Below are 25,884 nucleotides of genomic sequence, written 5' to 3'. Positions count from 1 at the left end.
GTTTCTGAGTTCACCATGTACTTTGTGCTTACAAGAGTGTAGTCATTTTATGGCCACACTCTGTGACCACTTGTTCTCCATGGAACATATTACTGAGAAGTATAATGTCAAGACAGAATGTCCTGTCTGCAGATAATCAATTGTACAAGTTGACCTGGCTCAGGACAAGGTTGACTACACAGTAGGGATTTCAGCAGACTTTCCTGACTTACTGATGATTTTCATAATGAGACTTGTGTAGTTCTGATTGGCTTTCCTTTTGTTTAAATAGAAGGAGAAAGTTTCCTACCATTTGTGACTTTCTTTCAAATAAAAGCAGGATGGGGTCACTACTCCAAGGGCTTTTAACAAATATGTAAATCAGAGAAACATAGTAAGGAATGTGTTATTTTTTTAAATATATGCATCTGGTTGATTGTAGCTATATTGAGAAATCTCTGCACTAAGAACTAAATAAGGTGAAGAGATGAGTTCTTCCGCACTACATGGGAGAAGTAATTACTAAGATATAGACCATCAATAGAAAATACAATGCCTCTAGACTTGTGATGATTCAAATTTGTTTTTCCTATGTCATGGAGATACAGTGTTTATAACCATTAAATATATAACTCATAGAATCTCTGAGCCATAAGGAATGTTGGATGGTTTCTGAGTCCAATTCTTACCCAAAGAATAAATTTTTAACAAATGATTATCTAGCCTTTGCTCAAAAATCTCTCTTAGCAGAGAATAGGATGACAGAATGGTGAAGATAAGAATTCTGGATGGTGACTCAGAGGACCTGGATTTATATTCCAGCTTTGCCATTTATTACTTCTATAGGATGTCCCAAAAATATTAGTGCAGTTTTGAGCTAAATATACCTCTAGACTACAAACAATTAAATTCATATTTGAGGATTTTTGTTTTTAAAAGTATATATTTGGTGATTTGGGCCAGCATAATTGTAATTATCAGGCACATTTGGGGCATTGAGGAAGCATGCCTGGAACTAAGCCATATTATATGGGTCCATGGGCAGCCTGTATGGCTATTAAGATTTAAAATAGCACTAAGACTTGGGATACTCTGTAAGACCCTGCATAAAATCACCTAACTTTTCTAAGCTTCAGTTTCCTCATCTGTAAAGTGATGGTGTTGGACTAACTGAGCTCTTAGGTCCTTTTTAAAAGGCTGTTAGCTCTAAATCTATGATCTCATGAACGCCTTATGAGGCAGACCATTCCACTTTGGGACAACTCTAATTATTAGAAATTTCTTTTTTGTAGTTCACAGAAAAAGGTCTATAATGACATCATTGTTGGTACTATCTTTTTTATCTATGTGGATTGAAATCTCTGTACAGCTTGGTAGGCAGTTTCTTTTTTTTTTCCCATTTGAATTAGTTTATTTAGTCAATTTAGAACATTATTCCTTGGTTATAATAATCACATTATTTTTCTCCCTCCCCTCCACCCACCCTTCCTGCAGCCAATGCGCAATTTCATTGAGTATTACTTGTGTCCTTGATCAGAACCTATTTCCATGTTGTTGATGTTTGCACTGGGATGTTCATTTAGAGTCTACATCCCCATTGGTAGGCAGTTTCAAGAGTTAATATAGCTAGGAAAAATTTCACCCCCTAATGGCCATCCAGCCAGTGATGAACCTTTCTGAACATGCTAGACTTGATCAGACACACAAAATGTATTTTTGACAAGAACTACTGTAGCCTTTGAGATCCCAGAACCTAATTGTTATTCACTGAGTTATTCAACCAATGAAAATTTATTTGGGAAGCACTGCATGCAGGGCAATGTGCTACAGATTGTGGATGGTACAAAGTTAAGATAAATAAGTGTTCCTGTCTTTCCAGAGCTCATAGTCTAGCAAAAGGATAAGTCCCAGACAAACTGTAATATATTACATTATATAAGTACATTAAAAATGAGCAAAATAAAGCACTATTTATGGGTAGTGGTTGCTGTTCAGGAAGATCAGGGAAGGTTTCATGGAGGAGATAACATCTGAGTTGTTCTTTAAAAGATACAAAGGATTGGAAGGGCAAAGAAGAGAAGAATGGATGTCCTAACCATAGGAAATATCATGAACACAGACATAAAAATATGGGGCAGAAACATAGAAGTTGGAGGAGATGAGTATGTACTAGAGTTTGAAAAGTATGGTGGCCCTATATGGAAAGGCCTTAAATGCCAAGTAGAGAATTTTGAATCACTATTAGGCAATAGTAAATTGTTGAAGAATTTCTAAAAGTAAAATATTGATATGATTAGATTTATGTGCCTTGCAATAGGAAGTACTTATTAAATATTTGTTGAATTTAATGAATCCATAAAAATATTATTCTGATAATAGTATAAAATCTGGATTGGAGAAGGGAGAGAATGGAAATAGGAAGACCTTTTAGGAGATTATTGCAGCAATGAGCAATGTAGGTGGTTGGAAATCAGGGACTTGCTAGGATAGTAGCTTTGGGAATAGAAAGAAGGGGATGCTAAGATGAAGCCAATAGGAATAGGTAGCTAAGTAAAGCTAAGAGAGGTGAAGAAAATGGGAAAGTAAAATGGGAGGCTTGGAGAATGGTGTTGTCATAGATGGAAATAATGAAAAAAGAAGGAAGAATAGATTTTTGGGAAATAGGCAGTTGACTAGGTTTGGTCATGTTAAGTCTGAGATATTGGTGGGGCATTCACATGGAGAAATCTTAGAGGATGTTGGAAAATCAGGTCTAAAATCTTAGAAATAAGTCTCATTTAGAAATAGAGAATTTGGTGTCTTTGGCATGTAGAAATAACATCTGAAGTCATGGGGGAACTAGGTGAGATTACTAAAAGAAAGTTGAAATAAGAGAAATGGGCAAAGGCCAGAAACCCAGAATATACACAATAAAGTAAGGAAGAGGATGAGGAATGAATAGAGTCAAAGAAGGAACAGTTTGAAAAGTTAGTGAATTAATAGTGGTAAGGGCTAGGCCATTGGGATTATGTGACTTGCCTAGAGTCTGATGTCATATTTGAAACCAGGACCTCCTGTCTTTAGTCCTGGCTTTCTACCCACCAAGCCACCTACCTGCCCCAATGAGAAGTTATATTATACTTGGGAAGAGAGCATGCACATATACAAATATATACAAATACATATGTGCAAAATATTTACTTATATAATTATGTACACCAAATTAATTCCTAAATAAGTCTTTTCTTCCTCTAAAAAAGGGGGGGGGGAGTTTAGCAAAATTATCAAGTACATTCACTGTTCCTAAGAGTATGTATAATATTCCACATTTATAGTATGATACATCTCCAGGGAGGGAGATGCATTTCCTCAACACTTTCCCAGGGTCAAGCTCCTAGGGTTATTATAATTACAATATTCAGTTTTGGTTTTGTTGTTAATTTACCTATTTTAGGTAAATTATCTATTTTAGAGAGAGTAGTTTCAGGACACTGGAGAAGGCAGAAACCTGATTCAGAAGAGCTTGGGTAGTGAGACAGTAGAATGATTATTTTTCAAATGGAAAAATCAAGTACAGTCCAGGCAACTTTCCTAAGAGCTTTATCAGTTCAGGGGAATAAAGAAATAAAGAAAAATCTAGGGGTTTAGAAGAGTAAAGGAAAGGCTTTGTTATGATTGAAAAGATCTCACCATGTTAGGAAGTTCTTTCCTACATTGAGTTGGGATTTATCTCTATAATCCACTGATCTGAGTTCTGACTTCTTAGACAAAACAGAATAATTCTTATATTTTCCCCACATTTCAGCCCTTCAAACATTTAAGGACAGGAGCATGTCCTTCCTAAACCCCAGAATCACAGTCTTCTCTTCTATAAGCTAGACATCACAAATTCCTCCAAGTAGTCTTTACATGGCATAGTTTTTAGGGTATCCTGACAAATGTTTTCTTCCTCTGTCCCTCCCTCCCTCCTTTTCTATCTTTCTCCTTCCTTACCTTCCTCCACTTTCTCTCCCTTTTTCCTTCTTTCTTTCCTTCCTTCCTTCCTTCCTTCCTTCCAATTCTTTCCTTCCTTCCTTCCTTCCTTCCTTCCTTCCTTCCTTCCTTCCTTCCTTCCTTCCTTCCTTCCTTCCTTCCTTCCTTCCTTCCTTCCTTCCTTCCTTCCTTCCTTCCTTCCTTCCTTCCTTCCTTTCTCTCTGTCTCTCTGTCTCTCTCTCTCTCTGTGTCTCTCTCTGTCTGTCTCTCTGTCTCTGTCTCTGTCTCTTTCTTTCTTCCCTTACCTTCTGTCTTAGTATCAAAGTATCAATTCTAAATCAGAAGAATGGCAAAGGGTTAGGCATTTGGGATTAAGTGACTTGCCCAGGATCACACAGCTAGGAAGGTGTCTGAGGTAAATTTGAATTCAGGATTTTCCAACTCAAGGTGTGTCACTCTATCTAGACACTATGCTACCTAGCTGCCTTTATTCCAAATGTTTTCCTTTGTAAAACTTAAATTAATATCCAATAACTCCAAGTATTATATTTTGTAAAGTTTATTAATAATTACTTGAAGTAGAAAGAAAATAAAGTAAAAGAAATAGATGTTCAAGCCTAATTGTCTAACAAAAAGTAAACCCACATTTGTAGATTCTCCTAACTGGCATAAAGCCCACTTTCCCAGCCCAATCAGGGGAAAAGAGCCAGAGGGTGGAGCTACACACAATTTATATCTTCCCTACATTAGTACTTAAGGTGAGAAGGGACATGGGAAGATGGGATTTTGAGACCTAGGGAGCAGATTCTAATTACAGGCCTTTTTCATCCTCTCATATTATTTAGATATCATAATGCATAATTATAAAAATTTAATACTTCTTTCTTTTCAGCATAGTATATATATATTAGTATCTTGGAATAGAATATTTTGAGAGGTAGTGAGTTTTCCCTCATTGGAATTATACTATCTGAGACTGGATAATTTTCTCCTCTTTGTAACAAACAAAACAAATTTCTGCATTTTCTATGTCTAAGTGACTTTAAATGTCTCTTCAAGCTCAAAAATTTTCATCCTATAATCCTTGATTATAATTCAATGAATCTATGATGTATGTCAGTGGAGGTACTCTCATTAATGATGGCAGTGTGTCCATGACTGTCTACCTTATTTTACTCTTGTTAACATCTTACTCTAAATCCACCACAACAGATCCTTCCAATATGATGGTGGGATTCCTCATACTTCCTTTGAAATATAATTTTTTATTAAAAATTTTTTGAATATCAGCAAACATGACTGTTTTTGATGACAAAGAAAAGTAGAAAAAGTGTATGAAATCCCCATCCCAATCTCTATTATGTATTATTTTTAAAAAAACATATATTAAATATCAACTTTGTCCTGTTTGTGTTCCCTTCTAGAATTTTAGTATGTTTTATTAACATTTTATTTTCTTCATTTTTGTCATCACTATCATTACTCCAACTTCTTCCCCAAGAATTTCCTCCCTTCCAAATAAATGCTTTTTTCTTATAACAAGTATAGACAAGTAAAAACAAATACAAACCTCCTGCAAAACAAAAAAATAAATTTTTGCCTCAACCTTAAATGTGTGCCATACTGATCACTTTATTATTCCAATTTTAGCATACGTGCTGCTGAAGCAAGCATTTCCTTGCACTTCTGTGACATTGGAGCATGTGGACTGTCCTTCAATTTGCCTTTGTTTTTGCTGTGACTGGCCCATCTTTCTTTATCCAGTGTCACATTTCTCTGATAACATTTGCTACACAACTTCTACTGTGTAATTCCTCATTTGTAATGTGTTGCCACTTATATCTTGCCCACAAACCATGTGTCTCTCCTTTGTTCTTTGGGTGATCCTTAGCTTCAGTTGTTTGGAGACTCTAGTGTTTCATCACTCCCAATCAGGCAACATTGCTAGGAAACTATTGATATCAAAAAGATGAGCTTTGTGTGTGTGTGTGTGTAGAAGCAGATCCCTTTATGTGGCTGGTTGATTGATTGCTTAGAAATAATATTAACAAACCTCAACTCTATCAGCAAGAACTTGTGGAAGAGTCTAATGAAAGTAAAACATACTGAAAAACTAATCAAGCACTATCCTGTTATTCTAAAAGACTTTTATTCTACTTACCAAAGAGAGAGACAGAGAGAGAGAGAGAGAGAGAGAGAGAGAGAGAGAGAGAGAGAGAGAGAGAGAGAGAGAGAGAGAGATGATGATGAGCTTTTTGTTTTGTGGAGAAGCTTGGGATCACTAAATGAACTGTGTAATTTTTCAAATTCTAATTCCCACCTCTCTCCTATTTAATTTTGGTCCTAGCTCATTATTCATTTGTAATATCTTTCCATGATATCTGCATTAGTGGATGAATTCTATGATTCCCTCAATGCACTGTATGTGATCCTTGATCAGGTTTGATCACATGATGCTAGAACCAGGGAGTTATTTTTTAAAATACTAAATAGGTTCAGTGACTTGGCTCAATGGATAGAAAGCCAGCCCTTGTAATTGGAGGTCCTGTGTTCAAATTTGACCTCAGATACTTTCTAGCTATGTGACTCTGGGCATTCCACTTAACCCCTTACTGATCTTCTGTCTTGGAATTGATATTGATTCTAAGACAAAAGGTAAAAGTTTAAAAAAATGTTTAAAATACACTAAATGTATGTTTTTCTTACTATATTGCTTTTTCATTTGTGTGTTTTCTGAAGTTTTCTTTTAAATAGCTTTGCAACATGCAAATATAAGAATTGGCTTTATAGGTAGTAAACTCCTAAACTGTACACAATAGTGAGAAAGATAATATAGTAAAATGAAAAAAAAAAAAGCACTAGATTTAGACTCAGTCTATATCTGGGTTGGAAACTTGGTTCTATGACTTATTGACTAGATAATATTTTAGGGAAAGTAAAGGGAACAAATATTTATTGTCTACTTGGTGCCAGGCATTATACTAAGTGCTTTACAGAGATCATTTCATTTGATGCTTACAATAACCCTATGTTGTGTAGGTGGTATTAGTATCCTTATATTATAATGAAGGAAACTGAGGCTGAGATTGCTTACCCAGGGTTACACATCTATTAAGTGTTTGGGGCTGGATTTGAACCCAAGTTATCCCAATTAGAGACCCAGCAATACTCTACCCATTTTACCACTTAGCTACTTTAGATGTCATTTAAATTCTCTAAGCCTTAGAGTAATCATCTGTAAAATGGGGAATTATAATATTTGCACTATCAATTTCACAGGGATGTTGTAAGAAAAGTTCTATGGAAGCCATAAAATGGTATAAAATAGGACTTTGTATCATTATTGTTCAGAGTTTGGTAGTTTCCTATGTCTCTTCTAGTCTCCAAATTTTGACTTTCTTATCTTAAAGCAACAAGATCAGGATCATGGCCATCTAGGTATTTAATAAATGGCACTTTACAAATATTACATCCTTAATATACAAACATTTTGGTCAGAAAAATAAGCACATAGACAAATTTTGCATCCAAAAGAGACACTGGGCTCTGTCTGTCTAGTATCTTTTGTAATGTTTCATGTTTTAATAATTGTTATGGCCAGTCAACCTTGAGGTAAGGATACATTTGTAAAACTTCTCAGACAATGAAGCAATTGGTGTGCTTCTCAAATTTCCATTGTAGCCAATTATGAAGGCAGTCTGGTGTAGTTGATAGGGAGTCAGAGGTACTGGGGTTTATATACCAATTTTGCTTATATACCAAATTATATACCAAAACTTTACTGCTTGTGTGACCTCAAGCTGCTCTATGGGCATTGGTTTCCTTATGTTTTCTTCATTGAAGGACTTGTGGATCCTACCATTTGCCCTAAAGCTGCACCTTTATGTCTTTTTCTTTTTCCCCCCTAAATCGTTATCTTCTATTTTAGAAATGATAAGTATCACTTCCAAGGTAGAAGATAAGTAAGGGCTAGGCAACTGGGTTAAGTGACTTGCCTAGAGTCAAACAGCTAGGAAATGTCCAAGATCAAATTTGAACTCAGTTCTTCTCAGCTTCAAGCTTGGCCCTCTCCATTGGGCTACAAAGCTGCCTCTTACACCCTTACATCTTTCTCTTCATACTGCTGCTGTACTCTAATGTGTACTTCTTTCCTAATTTTATTATTTTTAAAATTTACTTAATTGATTAATTTAGAATATTTTTCAATGGTTACATGATTCTAGTTCTTTCCTTTCTCTCTCCCTCCAATAGCCAATGAGCAATTCCACTGGGTTTTACATATGTCATTGATCAAGATCTATTTCCATATTATTAATATTTGCATTAGAATGATCACTCAAAGTCTATATCCCCAATCTTATCCCCATCAAACCATGTGATCAAGTAAATGTTTTTCTTTTGTGTTTGTACTTCCACAGTTCTTTCTCTGGATGTGGATAGCATTCTTTCTCATAAGTCCCTAAGAATTGTTTCTTTCCTAATTTATAATTGAACTCTCTCATATGTGTTGTCTTTCCAAATTAGAGTATGAAGTCCTCAAGAGAGCAAGGATTGTTAATTTTTTTCTGCTATCTAAACTTCTTAGCACAGTAATTGGCACATGGCAAGCACCTAAGAAAATGCCTTTTCATTCATTTATTCATCTGTAAAATAAGGAGATTGGACTATAATGATTTCTTTGAACTTCTGGAAAGCAGGGATTATCTTTTCTTTTTTTGTACCCCACTACTTAGCCCAGTACCTGTCACCTAGAAGGCCTTAAAAAATGTTGAATTCTGATTCTAAATGGTATGGTTTGGATGAGCAAGATAATTACATTGCCTTTTTATTTTATTTTTTAATTTATTTGACACATTCATTGCTCTAACTTTTAAAACTTTTCACTTCTAGGTAGATTACCTTCTGCTGGTCTTCAATAGATGTTCCAGGATCAAACTTAAGACTCACTTTTTTTTTTTAAAGGTTACAATTAAGAGCAGCTAGGTGACTCAGTAGTTAGAGAACTAGGCCTAGAGGTGAGAGGTCTTGGATTCAAATATGACCTGTGATACTTCCTAGCTGTGTGATCCCTGGCAAGTCACTTAATTCCAATTAATTCCAATGAAACCTATCCTTCACTACCCTGCTGCCTTGGAAATTATATCAAAGGGCAGAAGGTAAAGGTTAAAAAAAAATAAAATAAAATAAAGGCCATGTTTAGGAAACTTAACACATCTCCATGAACTTTTAGCATAGTATTTCACAATATTTTTAAAGCATGCTTATTGATTGAAGCTCAAATTTCTTTAAAACTTGGATCTATTTTGAGGCAATTGGAAAGGACATTTCAAATAGATAATCAGGCTCCTCTTTCTTTTTTCTTTTTCTTTTTAAACTAATACTTTTCCACTAAAAACAAATATATTGATAAGATTTTTCCTATACTGAAAATGATATCTTATATCTATAACATAAAGTCTCACAAGATAATATGATGCTCTTTTATTCCTCACAAAAGAAGTCAACATTTCCATATTTACTAATGAGGAAACATGCTGGGTGAGGTCATATCTGAATTGTGTACATAGTTTTAGGATCTTAAAGAAACATTAGAGATCATCTCCTTTCCTAAATTTATACCATGGCATAGACAGGGTTAAAACATAATAGACAGATTAAAATGCAAATAGGTTTCAGAATTGAAAGGGGGATTTTGGAGGGCAAAAGATCATAGTTTGAGAGCAGAATGGGTCTTAAAGGTCATATAGTCCGAGACCTATATTTTACAGGTGAAGGCATAGTGGCCCAGAGAGGTACAGTGACTTTTCCCAAGTCACACAGAGCAAGAGAAGAACCTAGATTCGAATCTAGATCTTCATCAGATTCGGAACCCAGTGCTCTTTCAACTACAGTAACACCATTCGGCCTTTTCGATACTTCAAGTAAGCCATTGAGGGGGAGATAGAAAAAAAAAGTTGTTTTATATTTGAGCGACTTGGCTTGGCCTTGAAAAGGCTATCAAAAGTGTACCAATATTGTACCAAGAGTGTACACTGAAGTGTTGAGCTCCCTAAATGTAATATCACTTTTTAAATATAGATACCTGTAAAAAAAGGAGCAGGAGAAGCAGGTCCTGGGTCCGAGAAATGAGGGATCAGAACCGATCTGAAGAGAACAGCAGAAGAAGGGACCAACTCGGGGACTAAGGGATGAAAAGATGGAGGAAAAGAGGAAAAGGGGCAGGGGTGGAAAGAAAAGAGGTCGTCTAAAGCGGAGCCAGGTCGAGAAGAAACAAGATGTTGCTAGACAGAATCAAGGCTCCCCTGGTGAGCAAGAAGAGGGAGCGAAGAGGGAGCTACCTTTACGGGAGTGTTTGAAGGATGGGGGGGATCGGGAGGGTAGCAGGAGCGGGATACAAGGTGAGTCCTAGGATGGGGGCTAGTTGGGGGCGGGGCGGAGGCAGAGACGCGAAGCCGGGCTAGGGGGGAGGGGGGCGGGAAAAAGGGAGGGGCGACGGACCGAGGGAGGACCGCGGGGATGAGCCATTGGGGGAGGTGGCCAGAGCTGGGAGAGGGGCGGGGCGAGGTCCGCAGCGCTCGCGGTGGGGGGCTGGGGTTGGGGAATGATGCTCCGCTGCCAGTCTCGGGTGAAGAGTCACGGAGGAAGGGTGAGGGAATAGAGAGGTCGGGTGTGAGGGGCTGACAAGGCCGAAGCACGTTGCTGGGGCCCCCAGACCGGGCCGGGGGCGGGGCTGGGGGGCGGGTCCTGCGCCGGGCCCCCGCGGGGAGCGGCGGCCGGTGGCGCAGGCGCGGTTCCCGCCTCCTCCTGGACTGGCGGAGCGAGAGGAGGAGGCTGCAGCCCCCGGCTCCGGCTCCAGCTCCGGCTCCGGCTCCGGCTCCCCGTCACCGCCCCTTCCCCGAGCGGGATGAGCTCCCGGAAAGGTGTGTGTGCCCTCTCCGCTCTCTCTTCTTTCTGCCTCCTCGTCCCTCGGAGGCCACAACGTCCCCGACCGTTAATGTGTGTCTCTCTCTCTTCCCTCCCCCCAACCCCCCACAGTGCTGGCCATTCAGGCCCGAAAGCGGAGGCCGAAGAGAGAGAAACATCTGAAAAAGTGAGTCCGGACTCCCCGACGCCACCCCTCCTCCATCACCATGGATCCTCCGGACCGGGGTTGGCTCGGGGGGGGGGGGGGGCGCCAGGTTCCCGCGGAGGAAAGTTGCCTGGACCCCCCCCGGGGGCGGGGCAGGGGGCGGGGCGGTGTGCGTCGGGCGCCCCCCCTCGGGATGCTCTCCGCTCCCCACCATGGCTGTGCCCCTCTCGCGGGACGGTCCCCACTCCCACCGGACTCTCCCCACTTCACGCACCACCCCTCCCCCAGGGCTGGGGTTGGGGCTGCGCTGTCCCGGGGAAGGTGGCCGACTGGCCGACCACTGTCCGGGGCTGGGGGGAGGGGCAGCTTCATGCTTCCCGTGGCCACGGCCGCAGCCACCGCCGCCGCCGCCGCCGCCTTTGGCTCAGATCAAGGCTCTGCATCCTCGCCCAGACCTCTGCTTTCTGGGTTGGGGGAGGGAGAGCGGCAGTCGGGGTGTTTGAATGAATCGTTTTGACTGGCGCGTGCCTCTTTTCTTTCTTTTTTAACACTTCCCGCGTTTCATATTTTATCTTAGTGCGCCTGGAACTCATTCCTTTCCCAAGGGGGTATAAGTTTGTAGGTGCAGGTGTAGAAGAGAGATGATACTTGCATTCATTCATTCACCAATATGCCACTCTTCCTTTCTTCCGTGTTTGGCAACCACCTGGGGGTATTAGTGTAGACCAGGAAAATCCCGGTTTTTCTCCTTTCTCCTTTTCTCCAACTACTTTTCCTAATCGTTCCCACATCCCCATTAGATAGTATTGATATTTCTATCACTGCACTGAAAATCAGCATTTGTTCAGAGAAAAGTGGATTGGTTTGCTTTGGATATCCCGTCATCCATCTGCTGTGTGTTGGTATGAGTTGGAATTTTACAAATTCTGTATTTTGAAGTTCTTATCCCCCCCCCCCCCCCCAACTTTATTGTGGGATGATGAGCTTCCTGTGTATTAGCTGCATTTAGCTGCTGGATGTTTTCCTCAGATTGCTCTTGCTTTGAAGAAGCCGTCCAGTAGGTGGGCGTATAATTTATGGTGAAAGGGACTGGCATTTGATTAAGCTCCAACCATTCATTGGCTTTGAGAGTATGATGATTGGTGTTATCATGTTTAAAATGTGCAATCCATCAAGCTGCCACCCCCAATACATCTAAGTTTAATACAAACATGCAATTTACATGGGCTAGAGTTAAACCATTGGCTAGAGATTTATAATTGGTGGCATAGCAGAATGGTTCAGCTATGTCCTTTCTCTGTCTTGGAATGTTTCTTTGAGACACTTGAAATCCTGGAGTCAGCTAAGATTTTTTTATGTACCAACATTCAACAATTTTTCTTTTTGTGTCTGCATATTCCTTTTAAGCAAAAATATTTTGATGAATGTAGATGTGTGGCAATATGGAGATGTCGTGGTAAATGTTTAAGAATATATTTAAATCAAATTATGAAATATGTCTAGTTTAACTTAGGACTTTCTTTGGGAGGCTCCCTGCTGCACACCCAGTTTATCTTTGTCATGCTTGTCGGTGCAGCATCTTCTATAGCAGTTGGTGACATCTGTGAAAGCTCGTTAAGTCATTATTAATGAATGAAGTAGTATAATATGACTGAAATATATTCATTCACAAAAGAATCTAGAGTTCAGCAAGTGTATAAAGAATTACACTATTCAGGAGAGATAGGATTTTTTTTTTTAACGTGAAGAAACTGAACAAAAGATATTCTGATATTTGAGAGCAAATGTAAAAAAATAGTGTTTGGCTTTGAACTCAGTGTGGGTTAGATTATTATGAATGGCTTTATTTCATGTACTTGTTTCTGTAATTGTGAGAGAGAACCCAAGATGGATTTTGCCCTGCCTCTGACTTACACTGAATATATTATTAAGGGCAAGTCATTTAATCATTCAGAGCTTCAGGTAACTTGGAAATTTTAATTTTCAGATATATTACTCATCTGTACCAGTGGAGAAAGTAGCCACACTGGCAGTTTCCTATGTTGATGAAATGAGAGGTTGAATTAAAAAATCCAGTGTGCTATCTTTGCAAATTAGTTGAAAACTTTAAGTTTGGAGTTTCCTTTAATTGAGGAATAGAGCATTATTCAAAAATGAAGAATTAATTTTAGAATTCTGAGGGTAAAGCTAACTTGATCTTTAGTCGTTTTTGAGGTAGTGTGGAAAGAACATAGCATTCGACATTGAAGCAGCTGGATTCAAATGCCATCTTTGCTATTCACTGCCTGCTTTACCTCTTTGGGCCCTGGATTTCATATCTGTAAAATGAGGGATTGGACTAGTTTGCCTCTGTGGTCTCTTGTTACTCTAAATCTTACTATTTATATATTTTTAAAAGTAATTGGGGAGGGCAGCTGGGTGGCTCAGCGGATTGAAAGTCAGGCCTCTAGAGACCAGAGGTCCTGGGTTTAAATGTGGCCTCAGACACTTCCTAGCTTTGTGACCCTGGGCAAGTCACTTGACACCCCATTGCCTAGCCCTTACCACTCTTCTGCCTTAGAACCAATACACAGTATTGATTCTAAGATGGAAGGTAAGGGTTTAAAAAAAAAGTAATTTGGGGTTGGAAAAAGACTAATTTTGAGGTGATGCCAAATATTTTAAAATTTTAAAATTCCCATTGTGATATGTGCATATTCTGATCTCATGAATAGAAATATAGCCTTTAGTAGTTCTTTTCTAGACCAAAGTTTTTTAACTTAGGGTCTTTGAACTTTTTTTAAAAAGTATTTTGATAACTGTGTTTTAATATAATTGGTCATTTTTGTAATCCTATTTATCCTATCATATGCATCTTAAAAATATTTGAAAAGAAGTATATTATCTTCACTGAACTGCCAAAAATGATCATCACGTAAAAAAATGTTCAAGAATTATGTTATTGAATTATTTCCTTTTTTTGTTGTTGTTGCAGGTTTCTTATATAGTTTTCATTTGTTGTGCTTAGGAAATATCTGTATTTGCCAAAAATATATCCTCTTTCTATTATTCAGTGTTCTTATCTCTTCCATGGTACATAAGTTATATAAGAATGAACAGTTCTTTTGATGATTGATAGTACATTTATGGCAGATGTTTCTTGCCACATAGAGAGAGAACTTGGTTCTGGGCTTTTAGTATAATGCAGGGCAAATACTATTTTTTAAAAGTGTGTTTGAATTGAATTAAAAATAAATTACTTAAAACTAATTATTAGTAAGATCTTTAATAGCGAGGCAGTGAAATTAATAAATTTAGTTTAAAAAAACTTCCTTAGTGCTTAATTGTTTTCTAATTCAAAGTATATTTAAAAAATCCTTAAATTTCCTAAAAGCTAAAATCAAGGGGCATATGTTTTGCAGAAGGGTCAATTGCTACATATGTATGTTAACACAAACTGTCTCATATGTTGCTAAAAATAGTGATGGAGGGGACAGCTGGATGGATCTGTGGATTGAGAGCCAGGCCTAGAGATGGAGATAGGAGATCCTAGGTTCAAATATGGCCTCAGACACTTCTAGCTGGGTGACCCTGGGCAAATCACATAACCCCCATTGCCTAGCCCTTACCACTCTTCTGCCTTGGAACCAATACATGGTATTGATTCTAAGGTAAGATAAGGTAAGGATTTAAAATAATGATGTACATGTAATTAGGCAACAGCTTAGCAGTAGCATAGCAGAGTAGAACTATCCCTGGCTTTGGTGTGAGTTACCTGCTGATAGACATGTTATTTTCTCTCTTTTTTCAAAGCTTGCCTATTCCCATCAACCTCTTTCTTATACTTGGGGACATCAGTATCTGCATTGTTGTTCGTTCCCTCAAACACTCTGGCCTGTCAGTAAATCTCAGCTTGCATGACATACACCTTTACTTATTTTTAGCTATATACAAGAATGATCACATCCTTGATGCTATCTTCCAGGAATGTTACACTTCCATGATCAAGAAATTGGAATTTTTTTTTTTACTATATCTGCCTAGTCTTCCATATTAAACTTGTCTCATTCTCTTGTTATTTGTCTCAACTGTGAGCCTTGTGTTCTTTATCTCATAGCCCTTTCTCAGGTTGTTATCCCTGCTCTAGTTTTGAAATATCTTTGTATACATTTTGTATTTCCTTATTTGTGTTCATTGTTGTTAATCTCCAAAAGAACTTAAGTGCTTTTCTGGACAGGGTCTATTTTACTCTTGTTTTTATATCATAAGCCTAGCACAATGCCCTGATATATACAGCTGCTTAATAAAGACTTATTTAATGAATTAATGAATTCTATTTACTATCTTTGCAAACTAGGGGAAGTCACTTAACTTTGCAGAACCTCAGTTTCTCTATCTGCAAAATTGGGGCAATATTATCTGTCTTGTTTGTCTCACAGGATTGTTGTGAGGATCAGCATGATGTATACAAGACATTTGATAAAGGTAAATGACATATGTCTGAACATTTACTTATACAGATCATAAATGTTGTTACTTTTGAAATCAGAAATTATGCTAAAAGTATTAATAGTAGAATTTTAAAGCTGGACAGAAAGTTTGAGATCATTTAATCATCTTTCTAATTTTACAATAAGGAAACTAAAGCCCAGAGAGGCTCAATAACTTGCTTAATGTCAAAACTCTTACTAACATATGGATTTACCAGACTTGTAGACCCAGGCTCTTTGGTGTAGGAACAGAAAGCCCAAGGCTATGACAGACTAGAATAGCATCCAAAGAAAGGAGCTAATTTTGGACTTAATTATTTTATACCTTGTGAAAACTTAAATCACATAATATTATGACATTGCTTGAAATAATAAAAATCAAGATTGGCAAAGTCTGGTAGAACTGTGTTCTACTCTTAGTTGTTTTTTGTGCAGCTGGTTTCTTCATTCCACACCTGTGTGTTTTTGTGTATGCTTATCTCTGTACCTCGAAAGCTTTCCATTCTTTCTTCCATCTCTTGGAACTCATAGCTCTTTTCAGGTCTCAGTTCAAGTGACACTATAAGAAATCTCCATTGATTTTCCCCAGTAGTTAGTTCTCCCAAATTGCTTTCTATCAATTTTGTTTTCTTAACCGTGTGCATTTTCTTTTTCACCAGTAGAATATAAGCTTCCTTAAGGCAGAGTCTCCCTTTGCTTTTGTCTTTTTGTCCTTCTTGCCTACTAAATGGTGGATTCTTAATTGCTTGTTCAATTAAGTTGAATATGCAGCTTTGATCTTGACAGTACTTAAATCTGAAATTCATAAAGCTCTGTAAGTAAATTATAGCTAAAAGTTAATGCTGATCAATAAATTATTCTACTTGCTAGAATTTTGGGGAGCTAGGGTTGAATATAATGGTGAATTTGTGACAATGTCTGGCAAAAAATTCATTGGTCTAATTTGATGTTACAAATTTTTATTACTTTGTTAGCAGTAAACAAGTTAAAAGTCTTTGTTGTTCAGAAATCTTCATAAGCCACAGTAATAATCTCACTAAATTTCTTCATTACATTTTCTCCAGGTGTGTGAACATCCAGCCATTTTATAAATGTATTTCTTGGAGCATTTGCTTCAACATTTACATTCGTAGATCATATCATCATAGATCTGTAGCTGAAAGTTACTTTAGAGACTAGCTAGTCTAGCCTTCTTAGTTTAGAGATGAGGGAGCTCAAGGAGATCAAGTGGTTTGTTCATATTATAGGAAGAATTTAAAACTAAGTTCCTTTATTTTTCTCAATTGTAGCCTCTCAAGCAGCCAAATGAAAGCAGGTTTTCTAAGGGCAGATTGCAATATACTTTCCACTTTCCTCTGCAAATATGACTGGCAAGGTAGTTAAAGATCATATGAGAAGAATGGGAGAATCAGCCAAGGGCAGAAAGTGTTGGAACACTGGATGAAAGAAGGTTTTCTCCTGTTCTTCCTAGGTCATAAGGGTAGAAAATCAAGAGGACATATCAATTTAGAGATTTTTAGAGTTAAAGAAGAGGTCCTGGGGTTGTGGTTTGAGGTTCTGGGAATATGGAAATAGACATGAGATAAAGATCAGATTTGGGGGAGGAAAGGAACTTTTTTTGGTTTAGAATAAAAATTCAATTAGGAGAGGGTAGAGTCTTGGGTGGGGCTCACATTATCTACCCTTTTCTTTAAGGGAAGAATTTTGTTGATGGAAACTGCCAGCTACTAGCCTTCTATACTCAGTCCCACTGCAAGAACTTTACAAAGTCATGCATTTTCAAAGGCTTGCACTAATCAGTATGTACATTTCAACCTCAGGACTTTATATATAGTAGTGTTGAATTAAATTACACTTGGAATTTTATCTACTTTTCTTGGGTTATCTTTGTGTCACAATAGTAATTATGAGACTTTTGAGTGCATTCTTTAGGCCCTTGTTAATTTTTCTTTCATCTTGGTGTTGGTAAATGGAATATCAACTTTTTTTTCTTTCCTAAGTTTTCAGTTGAGGCTGTTTGGTATAGTGCTGTGTTGGTGAACCTATGGCACATGTGCTAGAAGGGGCTATTCCTCTCCCCTTCTCCACTGCATCCGAAGACATTTTTCATATCACCCTCCCCTCTGCCCAGTAACTCAATGGGAGTCCTCCCTCCCTCCCCTATATGGAGTAAGTGTTAGCTCACATTGGCAGGAGGGTGCAGGTTGAGCACTTGATCTCTAAAAGGTTTGCCATCACTGTTATAGTGGAAAAAATAGTGAACTTGGAACCAGGGGAGAACTGGTCTTCAAATCTCCCTTGGACATTTTAATAATTGTGTTGTCTGATCATGGGGGAAAGGAAGGGAAGAGAAGTATTTATTAAGCATCTACTATTGTATGAGGCTCTGTACTAAGCACCTTTTCAAATATTTAATTTGAAATAAGCCACAAGAGGTAGATATTACTATTATTCTCATTTTACAGTGACTTGCCCAGGATCATACAGATAGTAAGTTTCTGAAACTGAATTTGAACTCAAGTTTTCCTGACTTCAGGTCCAATACTCAGTCTACTATGCTACCTAGCTTCCATGGACAAATCACTTAATTTCTCTGAAATTCAGTTTCCTTTATGCATAATAACTGTAGTAAGTATCTTCACAGAGTTTTTGGAAGTTAAAATGCTACTTTTAAGTGGCTTTATAAACCTTTTACATAGATACATAGCTTTTACATAGATGTTATTTCATTATAAATGACAATACAATTTTAGAATGCTTCTATAAAACTCGTATTTCTTTTGGCAATTTCAATCTTCCTTAAAACAGTAGTATATCAGCCAGTTGATAAACATTAAGCATTTACTGTGTGTCAGGCACTATGCAAAGTGCTGGAGATAGAAAAAGATGCAAAAGACTGTCTTTGCCCTTGAAGAGTTCACAGTGTAATGGATATACTTATGGAAATAAAAATTGGAAGCTGATTATCAGCTTGGTTAATCATGGTCATTGTGTAAACATTAATTTCACTATTTTTTATTTATTGAGTTTCTGAGATGTGCCAACAACTATCGGAGATAATAAAAAGTTGAAAGGAGAGATACTCAAAAAACATCAATACATTTGTATTAAATGTACATTTAAACATGTCAGTCTTGAGAGATGATAGATATAGTTAGTAGCAGTAAGTTCTATAGATATTTTAAGGGAACATTTGTTAAGGGTAAATTTTATGGCCGAGGCTGAATGTATTTTAGTTGGTCGCCAGAGATTTAAATTCTAAATCCCAAAGAAATACTCAAGTCAGAATGGAAATTTATGGTGGTTTATTTACAATAGAAGGAAGAAATTAAGAATGAGAGAGAGAGAGAGAGGGAAAAAGGGAAGGATAACTGCCCCAGCCTGGTCTGAACCCAACGAGAGTTCAGAGGCCTCAGCCAAGGGGCTTTTCCGGAGGCTGTTGCCTCCAGAAAAGCCAAGAAAAGGGGAGTCAGCCTTATCACTCACCATGTGATCATCTAAGGGAAGTAGTCTGAGGTCTCAAGCTCAACCTCCTCAGAATCAAGTTCCACTGTCCACTCCCTCTCACAGGAAGTGACACGAGATATAAAGGCAGTTCTTTATGTCTTATATAGTCACTTTCAATGTCTTACATGTGCCAATGGTGGCTTAAACTTGGCTTTGGACAGCCCAGAGGGTCAGTCAGTTGTTTCTGATTTGTCACTTGTTAGCACACACGAATCATAGACCTTCCTCCCCCACACTTAATCCTTAAGTGGGGGTATATACATTCCTGGTTGCTAAAATTCTAAAGACTAAGCAGGGTGGAGTAAATCTAAAATTCACAAACCCCCCTGATGATGATTGGGGGACTAGTCTCCCCAACTGATCACTTAACATAATCATCTAATACCTCTAAATCAGGGGTCCCCAAACTACACAGGGGGCCAGTTTACTACCCTCAGACCATTGGAGGGCTGGACAATTAAAAACAAACTATGAGCAAATCTGTGTACTGCTGTCTGGGATAGCAGAGGCTGCAGCGCTGGCTGTAATGGGCCTGTTACACCTTGCACAGGCCCATCACCGCCACCACTATACTGGGTAGCGGTATACACAGTGTGGAATCCCCTCCCCCAGATCCCTGCTCACCAACCATTCTGACATCTTCCATCATGCAGCCACATAATCCTTTGTGTGGCACCTTGTTCTCAATCAGTTACTCTCAGAACAAGGCGCCATGCAAAGGATTATGTCCCTGGAAGTAGTACTGTATGTGAGCACTGCCATGCTTTGTGGCGCCGCCACATACAGTACTCACTGACCACCAATGAACGAGGTACCCCTTCCAGAAATGCAGTGGGGGCCAGATAAATGGCCTCAGGGGGCCGCAGTTTGGGGACCCCTGCTCTAAATCTTCTAACTACAGGTGCATACAAAATTTTACCTTCTAAGAGGAAACTACAATAATTAGAGATAAGAGGGGGAATAGGAGAGACAGAAAAACCAATGTTTTGCTGGGTGCATTGACAAAACCCAATTAGGGGGCAGTTCCCTTTTGGCATAAGAGTATATATTCAAAATAAATGTTCAATCAACCTTCAGTTCAATAAACCACATCCAAAGTTCATTTTGAATCTTCTTGATGTAGTGTAGGGTTTGCAGGCATTTTTCTGCAAACAGTTCATTCTCTGGATTTTGGGAGTTAGCAAGCTTCTTTCCTTGAAGATCTTTCTCGAACAAAAATTTTAAATCTTGAATTTTTATGAAAATACACATTTGCAGATGGAATGAGCAAGACAGGCTTTATGAATGAGGCTACTTTCTATAAACTGTGGAAATAACTAAATCCAATTCAAAAAGTCATTCACTTCAAAGGGCCAAAAGCAAGTATGAGTCTTGAAAAAGTAATCCACATTTAAACTTCTCTACATAAGAATTAAACTCAGAGTCTCTATACTTGTATTATCTATATCTTTATCAAATGATGGTGATTAAATGCTTAAGAAAATAATATAACATATTTTTAGATATTGTAATGTGTTAGGAATTACTTGTTTTGAGTTTAGAATTTTTGTGGAATACTCACTTTGCTTTCCTAGATATAATACGTTTACTAAAGAACTAGATTTATTATATTTAAAAAGAATAAAGTTTATACCAAAGTTCAACATCTTGTATCCATGGTTAGGCCAAGCAAAAGCACTACTTCACTTTCCTTGATGCTTTGTGCAACATTCGACACCATTATCTCTTTTTTTGAAACTGTTTTCTTTGACTTTGGTGATATATCAGCCTCCTTTATCACTATTATTTGGGTCCTCTTCACCTTCTTACTCTTAACTTTGGACATCTCCATGTCTCAGTCCTTGGTCATTTGTTTGTTACTCTAACTCATTAATTTTGACAAACTACTTTAATGACTCACAACTCACTGGGTCTTCAGTGCTGTAGTTTTCTACTTCATATAACATTTCCATTTAGATATTAGAAATTTGTATTAGCACAGTATATACTTTTTCTACTATTATACAATGACATATTTCCTCAAACAATGATTTGGAACAATGCAGTTCTGTCTAGTTCCTCTTTTGTTAGTTAATTTTGTTATTATTATTATTATAGACTTGTGACTGAGTTAGCTAGTTTAGCTCCCTGCAAAGGAAACTTACTTTTGTCTCCATAGCTACATTTCTTGTTTAGGTAGTTCTGGATTTCCTTTTCATTAGATTTCTTTTTTTGTTTGTTTGTTTGAATCATTGAAATAGAAATTAAACCAGTTGTTTCTTTTTTTTTAAAAATATATTTTATTTGATCATTTCCAAGCATTATTTGTTAAAGACATAGATCATTTTCTTTTCCTCCCCCCCACCCCCCATAGCCGATGCGTAAAAACCAGTTGTTTCTAGTGGAATTTGGCAATTGAAGATTGAACAGTGTTACTTTTGCCATTTTCTTCTAATTTAATCTTTTCTTTCCTGCATTGCTCCCACTCTACATATTCATTCCCCATATTAAACCCAGTTCAGGATTGTTTTTGTTTTCTGTCACTTTGCCTTAATTACTAGCAAAATCTAGAAAACTGATGTCTGAATTTTTTATTCCATTTTAGGCTTAGTAGTTGTGTACTTTTCAGGCTCACACAGTTGCACAATAGTGTAGCTGTGGCAGGTTTATTGATGGTTGGCAATAGGAATGGTGTTTATGACATTTGAGTTTGACTTGGAGTTGCTGGTTTTTTGAGCATGTTTCCTTCCTTGGTCAAAGTAATAGCAATCATATATAGAATCCCATTACTATTACAGACTACTTTTCTGGAACAGTTAGGGCAGATGAGGTTTGTTCTGTCATCAGTTTGCCACCTATTTACTATTCTAGCAGTTGAGTAGTAGGCAGCAACATTTCATTATGTTTTTGTATATCTTATAAGATATTTTATATTGGAGTCTTCCTCATCATGTTAGTTAAATCCTAAAACTCTGAGGCAAAGAAGTAGGAATGTATTTAAAACAAGTATAAACTTAATAACTATCAACAAAAATAATAAAAAGGTATCAATGTGTATGTACATGCATGCCTGAGTGCATAGTCTCCCCAAGAACTACCTTCCTGTTATAATACCCTGAGCATGTATTTTGGTCTTAGGTTCAGAATTTTCTTGGCTCATTTCCCACTCAGAAACTCTTCCTTCTTATATCCTGCCATAAAATCACTTAGTTCTCGTATCAGGGTAAAAATTTAGAAATATCATTGCAAAATCAAAGAGAATTAATTAGCAAAGATTCCCAGTGCTTGTGATCCTAAGCTTTTCATCTCCTTACCAACTTTTCAAGATGGGAGGTTGTGAGTCTAGCCTGGTTATAGATCTGGTTCTGAGGTCAATCTAAGGAAGACAGAAATGATGAGATAACAACTTGCTCATCCCCAAAGAAACACTGCATCTAGGAGATTTGGAAGCAATTGTTAACACAAACTTTTCTTACATCCTCAAGGGAGGGAGGTTTGCTCAGCATCAGAAAACCTAAGAACTACATTGAATCCAGAAGCCAAATATTATCAGGAAGGGTGAAATATTCCAGTGTTTCATGAATGGTACTACATCAGTGCCTAATGTTTGACCTGAGAAAGAAGGAGAAAAATATCTCATATACCCCTGAACACTTGACAGAACTAAACTACACTATTTTCTTTCCAGTATTTATCCCTCTAATTCAGCTCAATCAACATTTATTAAGAACCTTCTCTGTGCTAGGCATTGAGAACAGACTGTCAAGAAACATAACAGCCTCTTCCCTTAAGGAACAACTTTACTTGGAGGAACAAGATGATTACTGAAAAGAACAAAATATATACAAAATACATTGTCAGGGTGAAGGGAGAGAACTAACCTCTAGGGGCAGAAACTGTTCAAATAGGTGCTTGTTGGTGGACCTATGGCAGGTGTGCCAGAGGGGGCTGCTCCCATTTCCCTCTCTGCCTGTGCCTGAAGACATTTCTCTCATTACTTGCCCTTCTTCCCAGCAACCCAGTGGGAGTGCTTCCTCTCTCCCCTATCTGGGATAAGATGAGGGGCTCACATGCTTCATGAAAGTTGCAATTTGGGCACTCACTCTCTAAAAGGTTTCCCATCATTGATATGGGTGATAGCTTTTTAGATAATCCTTAAAGGAAGTGAGGGACTCTAAAAAGTGGAGGTGAGGAGGGAGAGTACTGTGAGCTTGGAATAAGGCCTGTGCAAAGGTATAGAGGCAGAAACAGAATGAGCTACAAGTAGGCCAGGTAAGCTGGAATGTATTGTGTAGGAGGAGGAATAATGTGAAAATCAAGACAAGTAGGGTGTAGTCAGATTGTGAAAGACTAAATGACAGAAGATTTTATCCTAGAGCAGTGATGGTGAGCCTTTTAGAGATGGAATGCCAAGCCCCATCTCCACATTGCCCCCCCCCCCACTAGGTACCATGCTCCTCCCCTTCACCAAGTGCTGGTCATCCCTGCTTCCCCCCCCCCCCACACACACACACACAGAGGAGGGGGAGGAAGCACTCCCATTGGGCTGTTGGGCAGAGGGATGAGTGATGTGAAAAAATGTCATCAGGCACAATGGAGAGGGAGAATAGAGCAGCTCTGCCAGAGTCCCTCTGCCTTTCTAGTAATGAACTCTGTGGGGAGGTGAGGAGGGTGGTCACATGCCAACAGAGAGCTCTCTGCATGCCATCTTTGGCATCTGTGCCATAGGTTCACCATCACTGTCCTAGAAGTAGTAGGGAGTCATTTAAGGGCTTTTTTTGGGGGGAGGGAATGATACTGATCAGACCTGTGGTATTACTTTGGAAGCTTTGTGAGGGATACATTGGAAAGGGGAGTGATCAATTAGGATACTATTGCAGTAGACTTGGTGAGAGTGGAGTGCTGGAACAAGGGTAGTAACCAAGTAAATGAAGGGAAGAGAAGGGGTAGAAAAGGTGTTATAGAGTGGATTTCAAATAACTAAAATATTGTTAATATATGACGATGGGACTACCTAAGAAAAATGGTAGTTTTCTTTTTATATGCAAATGTGCATTGTGAGTCCTAAAATGAGGAATACTAGGTAAAGGAATCCAGCAGGAGGGGAATTTATTTATTTTTTGAATTAATTTATTTAATCAATTTAGAACATTATTCCTTGGTTACAAGAATCACATTATTTCCTCCCCTCTTCCCACCCTTCCTGCAGCCAACGTGCAATTTCATTGGGTATTACATGTATCCTTGATCAGAACCTATTTCCATGTTGTTGAAGTTTGCATTAGGATGTTCATTGAGAGTCTATGTACTCAGACATGTCCCTTTGACCCATGTAATCAAGCAGTTGTTTTTCTTCTGTGTTTCTACTCCCATAATTTTTCCTCTGAATGTGGATAATGTTTTTTTTCTCATAGATTCCTCCAAGTTGTTCAGGATCACTGCATTGACACTAATGGAGAAGTCTATTACATTCAGTTGTACCATGGTGTATTAGTCTCTGTGTACAATGATCTCCTGGTTCTGCTCCTTTTGCTCTGTACCAATTCCTCGAGGTCATTCCAGTTCACATGGAATTCCTCCAGGTCATTATTCCTTTGAGCACAATAATATTATATCGCCAGCATATACCACAATATGTTTAGCCATTTCCTAATTGAAAGGCATCCCCTCATTTTCCAGTTTTTTGCCACCACAATGAGTGCAGCTATGAATATTTTTGTATGTGTCTTTTTCCTTATTATTATCTCTTTGGGGTACAAACCCAGCAGTGCTATGGCTGGATCAAAGGGCAGACAGTCTTTTATTGCCCTTTGGGCATAGTTCCAAATTGCCCTCCAGAATGGTTGGATCAATTCACAACTCCACCAGCAATGCATTAATGTCCTGACTTTGCCACATCCAGGAGGGGAATTTAGAGTGACAAAGGAGAAGAATTGGCAAAAAAAATTAGCATGTTTTAATAGAGAAAGTCTAGCTCAGTATGATAGTGAAGCACTAGGATCCTGTTTTATTAGCCAGTTTGAAGTCAGATTGTGGAGGACTTTACATGCCAGATTAAGGAGTAAGACACTGAAGGTTTTTGAGTAGACTAGTCAGACTTGTGTTTTAAGAAGATAATATAAAGACAGCTATGTGAATGACGGATTAGAGATGGGAAAAGATAGAGAGTCATCAGATTAAGTAGTAGGCTGTTAAAATAGTCCAGGCAGAAGAAGTCCTTGAATAAAGGTGGTTGCCATATGATTTCAGAGGAGACTTACCAGATGACAGTTTAAGGCCCCTTGCAGGTATAAATTTAATGCCAGAAGAAAGGAAGAGGGAATATGTTTGGGAAAAAAAGGAAGAAGCAGTCAAAATTACGACTTTCAGCAAGTCATTTAATCTCTTTGAGCCTTTCTTTACTTTTTGTAAAACGGGGGTGATATTTTCACTTATGATCTCAGTGTGATTTTGATGATTCAATGGGATAATGTATAAAAAATTAAATATATGACTCTTAAACCTTTATTTTATTGATATCTTTTTTTTTGCATCACCTACATGTCCAAATATAGTTCTTCCTCCTTCCTGATTTATCAAGTTATCCTTTGTAATAATGGTTTAAAAATGAGGGGAGAAAAAGCATTGTTCTCTTCAACTATCACATTAACAGTATCTAATAGTACATGCAATATTTCAAATCCAGAATCTTACTTATCTGAGGAGAAGGGAAGAACACATTGTATGCTTCTTTAAAAAAATCATTGAGAGGTGACAGGAAAATGGTCACCTATGGTCTAAAACAAAAACAGAGAATTCATTTAAAAGACCTGGCTGGGATGGGCTATGGACTATTTTGTCACCAAGCCTGAATGCTATTCTTATCCTTTAGGGGTGCAAAAATACCCCCAAACTAAGGGTTGTTGTCTTTCCTGCTGCCCAGGATTTAAT

General features: G+C 38.1%; 1 protein-coding gene across 11 annotated transcripts in view; it reads left to right on the top strand.

The window, feature by feature from the left end:
* Window positions 1–25,884, top strand: part of SRPK2 (SRSF protein kinase 2) — a 344,030-nt gene that overhangs the window by 23,372 nt on the left and 294,774 nt on the right. For 4 of the 11 annotated variants that reach the window (XM_056800879.1, XM_056800871.1, XM_056800870.1 and 1 more), the window contains exons 2-3: window positions 10,009–10,328; window positions 10,966–11,020. In XM_056800879.1, the coding sequence (XP_056656857.1) occupies window positions 10,127–10,328; window positions 10,966–11,020 (257 nt within the window). In that variant the 5' untranslated portion in view covers window positions 10,009–10,126. Of the gene's footprint in view, window positions 1–9,728; window positions 9,852–10,008; window positions 10,329–10,431; window positions 10,577–10,607; window positions 10,851–10,965; window positions 11,021–25,884 lie in introns of those variants that run through there. The other 7 variants (XM_056800869.1, XM_056800872.1, XM_007504078.3 and 4 more) reach the window with 7 other exon arrangements.

Source organism: Monodelphis domestica, chromosome 5, assembly GCF_027887165.1.
Source record: "Monodelphis domestica isolate mMonDom1 chromosome 5, mMonDom1.pri, whole genome shotgun sequence".
Taxonomy (NCBI): Eukaryota; Metazoa; Chordata; class Mammalia; order Didelphimorphia; family Didelphidae; genus Monodelphis; species Monodelphis domestica.
Note: the sequence above shows the minus strand (reverse complement) of the source record. Positions and strands in the feature narration are given on the sequence as shown.